Source organism: Ranitomeya imitator, chromosome 3, assembly GCF_032444005.1.
Source record: "Ranitomeya imitator isolate aRanImi1 chromosome 3, aRanImi1.pri, whole genome shotgun sequence".
NCBI lineage: Eukaryota > Metazoa > Chordata > Amphibia > Anura > Dendrobatidae > Ranitomeya > Ranitomeya imitator.
In genome coordinates this window covers 90,116,883-90,128,985 of record NC_091284.1, presented here as the reverse complement: position 1 = coordinate 90,128,985, position 12,103 = coordinate 90,116,883, and the positions used below count along the sequence as shown (strand labels likewise).

The 12,103-nt window shown below is 43.0% G+C and overlaps 1 protein-coding gene across 1 annotated transcript in view; it reads left to right on the top strand.

The window, feature by feature from the left end:
• Window positions 1-12,103, top strand: part of PIGL (phosphatidylinositol glycan anchor biosynthesis class L) — a 207,325-nt gene that overhangs the window by 180,200 nt on the left and 15,022 nt on the right. The window contains exon 4 of the mRNA XM_069761105.1: window positions 85-152. Coding sequence (XP_069617206.1) covers window positions 85-152 — 68 coding nt within the window. The remainder of the gene's footprint in view (window positions 1-84; window positions 153-12,103) is intronic.

Genomic DNA, 12,103 nt, shown 5'->3' with positions numbered 1-12,103 from the left:
TCTGTATTTATCACTTTTTTCCGATGTGTTTTTTAACTTGAAGATTATTAATCTGATGTTTGATGTATAATGATGTGTTCCTAGGTGATCACTTTCGATGAGGGAGGTGTCAGCGGACATTACAACCATATCTCCTTGTACCGTGCAATGAGGTAATGCACTTCATTTTATCACACATTTTACTACCTAGTTTATTGCCTAGTCCTATTTCCTCATAGAATTTTGTATGCCACAAACACCCCTTTTAATGCAGAGACCTCGATTAATTCTGCTTAGGTAACTCGCAGGTTTGGCTCATTTTCTAGGTACCGTGCATCGCCTAAATTATTAAAGGGGATTGAACTACTATAAAACATTGAAAATGGGACAGTGGTGGTGGGAAAATAAGAAAAAATGTTTACCCCTTCTGGCTTCTAGCAGCATCATGTGACCACTGCTGATAATTGTCATCCCTGATGAGCTGTGCCCATCACATTCCATACGACCTGCAATAAACAATCTGAATGGATTGTGAATTTTGCATCCGATCAGCAGCCACTGATTGGCTGCAGCGGTCACGTGATGATCCCCACCAGAAGAAGAAGCCATGAGACCGGCAGGCTACAGAGTCCGAACTGCAGAGGAGTAGTCACTCTCTGACATAAATCCTAGTGATTCTGGTTGTGATAAGTCATATCCCCTTCTACTAAGCTCCATTCACTTTTCAGAAAATTGTAGGACAACATTTTTGTGCCATACAGAGTGTTATTGATTGTCCCCAAAGTGTATAAATGAGTCTCCATTCCCCCTCTATAACCATCTGGGATGTCGAGAGTTCTGTAGTGAGAATATCTCCTGTCTTGATGTCTGCTGTATTAAATACTAGAGATGAGCGGCTCCGATGAGTTTCGAAATTGCCAAATTACATGGATTTTACCTAGAAACGTATTCTCTGAGTATTGAATGTCCCTTATTATGTTGTTTGGTCTGGAAATAAACATAAGATGTAGTCCCTACCTCCACTGCTCAATGTACAGTCCTTATCCCATCTTCTTACAGCCGCACAGTGCACCCTCACACTAGGCCCTAATTTATTATGCTTTGCTTATATAGTACCTTCATATTCCGTAATGCTTTACAGACATTATCATCGCTGTCCCCATAGGGGCTCACAATCTAAATTCCCTATCAGTATGTCTTTTTGGAGTATTGGAGGAAACCGGAGAACTCGATGGACTTCCAGCCATGATTGGGCCCAGAGTGACACTGTGGAGGACTTCCAGCCATGATTGGGCCCAGAGGGACACTGTGGAAGACTTCCAGCCATGATTGGGCCCAGAGTGACGCTGTGGAGGAAATCCAGCCATGATTGGGCCCAGAGGGACACTGTGGAAGACTTCCAGCCATGATTGGGCCCAGAGTGACGCTGTGGAGGAAATCCAGCCATGATTGGGCCGAGAGTGATATATATAAGTGGCGCACCCCTGCACTAATCAAGAGAATAGGGTGCAAAACCTGGCCCGTACAATAATAATTTGAACAAGGAAGGAAACAGACTGGACCAATAACGGTATGCACACCCATACCCCATGCAATACTATGTACTCATACTACGCTAGGATTTGAGACACCAATTGTATGGACAAGAGACATTGTATGTATACTCTGTACTTATAAGCACTTTATTTATGTGTTAGGTCATTTCATGTAAATATATGCCCAGGGGTGAGGGTTTATGGTCCTGTACTCAGGCCTTTTTAATTGGTTTTATTATGTGTGTGTCTCGTTTGAGGTGTAATTAAAAAATAGAAATTGTTTGATATTTTGCATATTCCATGGGTGTGCATACCGTTATTGGTCCAGTCTGTTTCCTTCCTTGTTCAAATGATTGGGCCCAGAGTGACACTATGGAGCACTTCCAGCCATGATTGGGCCCAGAGTGACACTGTGGAGCACTTCCAGCCATGATTGGGCCCTGAGTGACACTGTGGAAGACTTCCAGCCATGATTGGGCCCAGAGTGACACTGTGGAGGACTTCCAGCCATGACTGGGCCCACAGTTGACACTGTGGAGGACTTCCAGCCATGACTGGGCGCACAGTCGACACTGTGGAGGACTTCCAGCTATGATTGGGCCCAGAGCGACACTGTGGAGGACTTCCAGCCATGACTGGGCCCAGAGCGACACTGTGGAGGACTTCCAGCCATGATTGGGCCCAGAGCAACACTGTGGAGGACTTCCAGCTATGATTGGGCCCAGTGACACTGTGGAGGACTTCCAGCCATGACTGGGCCCATAGCGACACTGTGGCAGACTTCCAGCCATGATTGGGCCCAGAGCGACACTGTGGAGGACTTCCAGCCATGATTGGGCCCAGAGTGACACTGTGGAGGACTTCCAGCTATGATTGGGCCCAGTGACACTGTGGAGGACTTCCAGCCATGACTGGGCCCATAGCGACACTGTGGCAGACTTCCAGCCATGATTGGGCCCAGAGCGACACTGTGGAGGACTTCCAGCCATGATTGGGCCCAGAGCGACACTGTGGAGGACTTTCAGCTATGATTGGGCCCAGTGACACTGTGGAGGACTTCCAGCCATGACTGGGCCCATAGCGACACTGTGGCAGACTTCCAGCCATGATTGGGCCCAGAGTGACACTGTGGAGGACTTCCAGCCATGATTGGGCCCAGAGTGACACTGTGGAGGACTTCCAGCCATGATTGGGCCCAGAGCGAAACTGTGGAGGACTTCCAGCCATGATTGGGCACAGAGCGACACTGGGGAGGACTTCCAGCCATGATTGGGCCAAGAACGACACTGTCTATGACTGGAAGTTCTGGCCTAGAGTTTGGGCCGTAAGGCCGCATTGACCTTACAATGCACATGCATAGAAACGTCCTGGGCCTAGTTACGTCAGGGAGAAGAGGGGTGTAACGGCATCGGAAATCGGAGAACACAAATAGGAGAGTATATTAACACAAACTACATTAAATACACATATACACAGATTTTTTGGGAAAAAGAGATTCTTTAACCATTTAGTTGCCACTGTCAGTTACTAACAGCATAAATGTCTTGGTTGCCGGTGGATGCGTGCACCAGTTGTCTACTGAATCTGTGGCTGAATGTCATTTTTCGTCTATACTGCAATACTGTCTATTGTCTATAGAACAAGGCTTTTCTTCATTTAAAAACCTCTTCTTTCCCAGTCATTGACCTGTACTATCATGCCGCCCGTCACCAGTCTAACAAACAGTGGTGAAATGTTTTTTTTTAAGCAGCGCTTCCTGGTTGTCAACAGCACATCATCCTGTGTAAACAGAAGACGTGCTGCCGACAACATGACATTCTGTGCACATAGCGCCATCGTTGGATGGTGGGAATACGGTCGGCCTGTTGAAAAGGCCAGCAAACAACGCCTATCGGCTAACACGATAGACTGCCGCGGTTGGCAAGTGTCCGTGTCCCAGTTGCGAAAAATTATACACTTTAATTGGTGTATATTCAGACAATCCAATTTTGGGACTTTTTTTAAAATTCATCTATTGTAAATCCATAGCAGACGAATTCAGCAGCATTACAAAGGCATCGGACTTTTTTATGTGTTTGAGTATCTGGAATCTTTTAATTTTGGAAAAGATTCTCCACTCTTAGGCAGAAATCATACCCATTTTTGTTAAAGGCAGGGGTGTTTTGTTTATTTTTCTCCCCAAAGCCAGAAGATGTTGCTTATTATTGACTAGTAACATGAGGGGGGTTCAATGTCGCTTTCATCCTCAGGGCGGCTCCTGAAGTGTGCCCCATTCTGCTTTCGGACAGACCGGCATTTCCAGGTTTGGGGTAACGTCTCAGCCTCCATCTGATGTGTCTTTCTCGCTGTTCTATGGGCCTTTCAATTGTGTATAGAAATTGCTCCTCGCTCCCCCACAATTGTGAATGCGGCTCTGCCGGTTCCCATGGTAACCGTTATGTAAGAGGCCATTCATTAACCCGTCGGCAGATGGGTATCACGGATACTGTTGCAGCTGCTTTCTCTGGCCTTGGATACCGGGCGTTCACGGAGCACCAGGCCAGTGATTTACTTGTACCAGAACTGTCGGCCTTTTCAATCAAGAGGGTTTTTTGTTGTTGTTGTTTCTCCTACCATAAACATGTGTACAGTCGCCTCATTTACATTTACCTCCATAGCAGAATATGATGTTTTAGCAAAATGTCACTTATTGGTCACCGCAGCAGGTTATGGGGAAGTGAATTTGGTTTACATGGCCATCCTTCATTCTGTGGAATTACGATCTATAAAGGTTCATTAAAATTTCCCTTTTTTTTCATTAGAAATCTTGCAAACTATAATCATTGAGTCCACGATATGCCAATGGTAATCTTCACTCATTTTATTAAATATTAGACGATACACTTAAAGACAATAATTAGCAAAAACCTGTAGACATGGTGAATAAATTGCCACAATGGGCCGGATGAAAAAATTGTTGGCACCCTAAACTTAATATTTGGTTGCACACCCTTTCAAATAATTAAACTGCAATCAGTCGCTTCCTATAACCATCAACAAGTTTCTTACACATATCAACTGGAATTTCGGACCACTCTTCTTCTGCAAAATGCTCATATTTGAAGGGCGCCTTCTCCCAACAGCAATTTTAAGTTCTCTCCACAGGTGTTCAATGGGGGTTAGATCCGGACTCATTGCTGCCACTTCAGAACTCTCCCGAGCTTTGTTTCCATCCAATTCTGGGTGCTTCTTGAAGTATGTTTGGGGTTATTGTCCTGCTGGAAGACACAGGACCTGGGATGCTAACCCAACTTTCTGAGACTGGTCACAACATTGCCACCCAAAATCCTTTGGTAATCTTCATATTTCATGATGCCTTGCACACAGTCAAGGTACCGAGTTCCAGAGACAGCAAAAGAACCCCAAAACATCTTTGAACCCCCACCGTATTTGACTGTAAGTACTGTGTTCTTTTCCTTGTAGGCCTCATTCTGTTTTTGGTAAACAGTAGAATCATATCCTTTACCAAAAAGCTCTATCTCGGTCTCATCACAGTATTTTGGCTGCTTATCTGCCATCTGGACTATCCTGCATTACAACCTTTTATCAATTTTTCTATGCCGTCCACATGCAGGGAGATTAGCTACAATGCCATAAGTTTAAAACTTATTGATTATATTGCACTCCATGGACAAAAGAACATCTAGATCTCTGAATAGTGTTGATATTTTTCAACAATTTTTGCTCTCAATTCCTCAAACTGTTCTTTTCTCCTCTTTCTGTTTTCCATACTTAGTGTGGCACACAGAGACACCGAATGCAAAGATTGAATCAACTTCTCCCCTTTTAATCTAGTTTCAAGTGTGATTTTCATATTGCTCACACCTGTTACTTGCTACAGGTGAGCTTGAATAAGCATCACATGCTTGAGACAAAGTTGTTTACCGACAATTTTGAAAAGACACCAGCAATTTTGTCCAGCCCTTTTTGGGGTTTTGTGTGAAATTATGTCTAATTTGCCTTTTTTTTCTCTTTTTTTTGCTGTTCCAATATACCCAAAGGAAATAAACATATGTATAACGAAACATAATTTTCTTGGAGAAATACTTCATTTTCTGGAACAATTTCAAGGATGCCTATACTTTCCACCATGACTGTACTTATTACCCCTTTTTTTCATTAAGATTTTTATATATTGACTACATTATTTATAAAATTGTACCTAATAAATCATTATATTTTTACTATCTTGGGCTCTACGTCTATTCCTCTCTTTGGTTTTATGTTGGAAAGGAAAAGGGCCTACTTGGGGCCAACTTTCTTATATTTTCTTTTGTTTTTTTTCTTAAATGAGAAGTTTCAGTACGTTTTACATATGGGAGTAGTAGTATGGCTGTGTTGTCCCCCAATAAAAATTCTACCATTTTTGTAGAGATTCTATGACAGTCATGAGAAATCTATCTAGTGTAGAAGCGATATGCAAATTAGGTTCAGAGTGCACTAGGGATAAATGCACTTGGAGTAAGCGGTACATGTGCACTGATACACCTACTGTGCACTTCCAGCCTTATTTGCATATGGTTTCAATTCTAGGTTTCTTATCACTGGCACATGGGATGTCTGTAGGAAAGGTATCAATATTGTTGGGAAATAAGAGCCTAGACAGCCATAGCACTAATTCCATATCTATATACAAGCTGACTGGTCTCCTTTAATTGCACGTTGGAATATATAATTTAATTTTTGCTGCTTTCTTGGTAATTGTAAGTAACCAGTGGAGTGGGGAAGGGGAAGAGTCTACTGTTCAGAGCACATTTTGTTTTGAAAGTGGTTGTGTCCTTTCTTGCTCCATCTACTGTTGATTTGTCCAATCCAAACCTTTCTCGTACAAAATATTTTTTATAGCATTAGTGTAGGATTTTTAATTAAAGTGATTGCTTTAGAAAACCCTTTTATATATTAATAAAGATATTAATAAAGAACGTTTTGAGTTCACAAGTGTTTCCTCCAATCAGGAGAATTAAGCTGCATTTACATTGAAATACAATCGTCAATGAACGTTCTTAAAAACACTTGTTTCACGATTATCTTGCGGTGTAAACAGGCTGCCGCTCACCTTATGAACATCCGGTGAAATTATTTTTTGCGTAGCTCAAAAAAAAAAATCATTGTTCTCAGTGGTGCATGGTTCTGTGTAAACAGGACTCGCAGTGCCAAGAACCATGGTAGACTATGCGCACTGGGCGATCTATTACAGATGGCTCAGTACTCACCGTTTGCTTTGGTCTGCCTGTGTAAACGGGCATTTATACAACCATTGATCGGTAAAGGTTTGAATGCTTTGTGCCGGAACTGCTGGCAGTCTATGATCTGCTCATTTTTAGGGAACTTTTCTCTATTAAAGGGGTTGTCCGGTCCAAATCGATGAGTCTGCAGTCACTGTATGTGACTGCATATTTAAGAATCTCCCCCGCACACGCTCTGTGCGCTGCGGGGTTTTGCCGGTTTTTGATCAGGGAACGGATATGTATGAGTTATACATGCTCCTGGCCAGTGGTCATGGCCTCGCTCCATACACTTGTATAGAGCTAGCCCGCGCCCCATCTAGTGACGCTGCCATTTAGTAGGCATTGCTGACAAGAGGGCGCCGTCTCGCTCCATACAAGCGTTGGGAGTATCTATAACTCGTACATACCCTCCTGTCCCGGGTTAGACACCGGCAAATCCCAGCAGCGCACAGATTCATAAGTTTGCAGCCACACCGAGTAACTGCAGACTTATCAATTTGGATTGGACCACCCCTTTAAAGGATTTTGAAAAGCATGCACCCCCACTCTTCCTTTTGGGACTTCTTTATGCTATAAGGCTTCTTTTACATTAACCAGGTTTTTTGCGGCCCGTTATTGCGGCCCTTTTTTGCGGGCCGTATCGCCGCAATTTTTACAGTCTGCCGCAATAACGGACCGCATTCGTAAGTATTGGAAAAAAAAAACCGTCATTCCGCAAAAACAAGCTTTCGCTGTTTTTGCAGGCTCATTGATTTTCAATGGGGCCCATGTCCATAAGCCGTGAAATATATTGAGCAAGCTCGATATTTTTGTACGGCCTTACGGCGTGTGGCGCTCCTACAAATTCTTATGGCCCGTTTTTGCGGCGCTATAGAAATGCATTGAAGCTGCAAAAACGGGCCGAAAAAACACGGCAAGTGTAAAACCAGCCTAAAGGTAGAGAACTTATGCTTATTAAAGAGAATCTTACAGATTTTAAACATAAATCTGAACTTAAAATGTTAATACAACGGATACATCTGTTATACCTCGATACCATCAAGCTTGGAAGCAGGCACTACATGCAGTGTAATAAGCCGGAGCGCAGGACACCTTCAATTAGTCCACAGGTCAAGTTTGATTTTCTTCTTTGTTAACGCTGTATTCACAAACCTCGTGTTCCTTTATGCCATCTTCTTGTGTTGGTGTCTGCAAACAATGATCAGTGATTGTTCCCGAGTCGTAACTACTTCATGATGGGTCCAGCTAATTATCCCAGAAAATTTTTCCTGCAGGTCTGAATGTTCTCTCAGCTGGAAAATCTTTGTATTTGATGTTCTTGTCATATAAAGTTTTACTATTGAAGAAACAAAACCAATCCAGATGTATCATAACTCCACAAAATCCTTTTATGATCCCCGCAAGAAATGGATCTATATTTTCTCAAAAATGAGCAATGTAATACGGGATTCATGTTAATAGAATGAGAACTGCAAAAGTTGTATGTGTTTGATCTGGTCTTGACTCTACTAGTGCTGTGGCCACGTGTGAACTATGCTACCCGAAGGGCACATCTGATGGGCAACCATAGGCATGAACGCCCAGGAGCCATATGTGGCTCCCTAACCACCGCCATGGAGAGGTACCATCCAAAAATAAATGGGTGGACAAAAAATGTCAACGTCAATTTTAACGGAGTGGGAGCATCAGAGATTGGACTTCTCTTCCCTGGGACTCCATCTACAAGCCAGAGTGGAAAGCTACTAACAAACAGGTTCTCCTGGCCTAGCAAACTTTCAACGTCAATGTGTTGGATGATGACCAAATGGCAGGGGAATTTAAAGCAAATAGCAGCGTCCACTGGTTGAATCACACACATGGACAAAATTATTGGTACCTTTTCGTAAAGTAAGAAAAACTCACAATAGTCAATTAAATAACTTCATTTTGGTGTCTGTGAACATAGAGCTGATGTGACTTGTTGCCAAAAATCTCCAATTTTGCCTCATCTGTTCAAAGGACGTACTCCCAGAAAGTTTATGATTTGTCAGTTTGCATTTTGACAAATTCCAGTCTCGCTTTGTTTTAAATTTGTTTTCAACAATGGTTTCTTCCTCAATCATCTACCATGAAGTTCCAAGACAGTGACTGATGGTGCGATGATCCAAGGGGTAACGTTTCTCCTTGTAGAGTGTGACATGTCAAGCCTGACATGCCAAAGTGAGGGGACTTTTAAACCGCAATGCTCCCCTGGGAAATATAAAAATTGTCTCTTCAGAGAGGAAGAGGACTAGAACTCTAGTGCCACCTATAGGAAGTAGCAATCCTAACAGTCATTATCGACTTTCTAACGAGCTTTGTCACATGACTTAGGATAATAGCCAAACCAGAATCTGAATTTGCAGACACTGTGTTTCTGGACATAAATTAAATTTGTGGGATCAAATAACTAAAAATTGGCATGTGCATGTGTATTCACCCCTTCTAATATGAAGCCCAAAAAAATGTCTGGTGCAAGCAATTCCCTTCGTAAGTCACATGCTTAGTGACAGGAAGTCGCCCTGTGTGCAATCTAAGCGTCACCTGTGTGTCAGTATATACACTTTACCTTTTCTGAAAGGCTACAGAGGCTGCAACATCATCAAGCAAGAGGCATCACTATCCAAACACCATGAAGACCAATGAGATCTCTAAGCAAGTCAGGGACAAAGTTGTTGAGAAGTACAAGAAGCTGCCAATAGAGGGCCCCCTACCAAAACTCTCAACCCAGGCAAGGAGGGCATTAATCAGAGGCAGCAAAAAGGCCAAAGGTAAGCCTGAAGGAGCTGCAGAGTTCCTAAGCAGAGACTGGAGTATCTGTCCATATGACCACAATAAGCCGTACACTCCATAGAGTGGCAAAAGGAGAAAAGAAGAATGCATCCACCCAAACACGTGTTTCGACGTTTGCTTTCGTCAGGGGGTGGCGTCATCGAGGTAGGGTACAGTTTAAAATGGAAGAATGGCCAATGAGAATAGGGGTGGGCGTGGTGTGACGCATGTCCGCTTTGGAGGTTGCCAGGCACTGCCGCCCCTTGTGACCCCCGGCGCCGCAGTCAGCTGACGCGACCGCAGTGGGAGGCGGGGGCACCTGGAACGCAGTGCAAGCATGCGTTCCAGCCCGGCAGTGACGTGAGCAGTCGCAGCTCCCACTTCCTCTTGATTGCGGGTGTTTTTATTTTATCGGGGCCAAACATGGGGAATGAGAGAGGGATTGTCCTAGTAGTAGACAACCCCTTTAATATGTGCAATTGTAGTAACAGGAACATGAAGATTTTTGACGATGGTCTTATATAATTTTCTTTATCTCCTGTGACAACTCTCTCCTAAAGGTACCGTCACACTCAGCGACGCTGCAGTGATATAGACAACGAGCCGATCGCTGCAGCGTCGCTGTTTAGGTCGCTGTAGAGACGTCAAACACAGCAGCTCCAGAATAATGCAGGAGCGATCCAGTGACGTAACGGCGACTCACTTATCGTTCTCGCTGGTTGTTAGCTCCATCGTTGCATCGTTGCTTTTGCTGTCAAACACGACGATACACGCCGACCTGACAACCAAATAAAGTTCTGGACTTCTAGCTCCGACCAGCGATATCACAGCTATCGCTATCCAGGACGCTGCAATGTCACGGATCGTTGTCGTTCTCGTTGTAAAGTTGCTGAGTGTGAAGGTACCTTTAGCTTTCCTTAATCCATATTCAGTGTAGTACATACCATGATGCCAAACAGCACAGTGACTACTTTTCTCCCTCTACAATGGCAGACTAACTGATTTAAAGGTTGTTGATAATTGTGATGCTAATTACGAGGTGCACGTTCGTTTCACATGTACCCACAGTCAAATTATATTAAATCTTTTCTAGCGGTACCACCAATTTTTTTTCATTAGCTTGTGAACTCTTTGCTTGCTGGAAAGCCCTCCGATCACTCATTTTTGGTTACACACAGTCCATTGACCTTCTTTCTCATGAGGCTGAAAGCATTTAGGTAAAATGGTAAAATCACTAGCATTTTTTTTTAAGGCACTTTTCTGTTTTGTCTTGCATTTGTTGTCGTTTTTTGTGACCACATTTTTTAAAATTAATTTGTGAATTTTGTCCAAATTAAAAAATGATCTTTATATTTGTCTTTACTCCTTTTTGCAACATTTTAGTGCAAAATGTTGCTTATTTCACAACATGGGTAAAAAAAATTGCCAAAATTCCTGGCGTGCATGAAATTACTCCAGTGGAGACCTGGAGTATATTTGCAGCAAATTTAGTGACTTTTCGAAAAGTCATAAATGATAAATGAAAGGAAAACATCTGGGCACCCTAAACTCCACACATGATGGCAAAAGTAAACAAAAAAGAAAAATCTGGGATACACATAAAATAAACTGAAAAAAAAAGTGATAATGGAAAAATGACATTGTCACATATGAAAAAAAGAGCAACAAACACAAAACTAAAAAAAAATCCTCAAATACAACAGTAAATTGAGTCCATTGAGTCTAGGCTTTGGGGATATAAACAATAAGACACTTCCTGTGTTGTATTTGTGCATCTTGGATTGGATATAATTGGATCGGATAGGATTGACCAATTTCCTGAGGATATCAGTGTGATGGACATCATTCTCATTTTGATTTTAAGAAATCAAAATTCTAAGCAGGGTTTAGATTTGCTACTCTGTAAAGTATGGAGCTGTGACAGTCCACTTTACTGCATCAAGTTCTCCGTTCACAAACTTACTCCATCATATTCTGTCTGGTGCTGCCACTGGCCACACTGGTGGTGCTGGTAGATATGATGGGCACAGCCGTCAGGTGAGCTGGTCAGTGGACTAATCACAGGATGGGTTCAGCTGCCAATCATCTGTACCCATACTCTGTTTATAAGTCTTTTCTTTAGTCTGTGACAAATTTTGTATTAATCTTATACTGTCTGGTGGCTTGACGGGAATCTGTCAGAATGTTCCGCCCTTCCCACAGACTCGATCCCTCACCGCTCCTCAAACTTGTTGCTCTCTAAAAGTTAATGTCATCCACACTTTTACTCATCAATTTGATGTTTAGGTACTCTGGGAGTGTCAAAGCACTTCTCAAGCTTTGGCCTCTCCCGCCATGTTCCCTACCCAATGCCACCTTCCTCTGTGGAGCTGACAGGTCACTAGCTTTTCTTGGCAGCCTGTGAGCTGTCAATCAAGCAGAAGAGGTAAGGCTGGCCGGAGAGCAGTGCTGGCGGAAAGAGGCTGGGAGGACGTTCTTATCAGAACACTTAAGCCTAATTTGTACATTAATATAACCAAGAAGCAACAGATT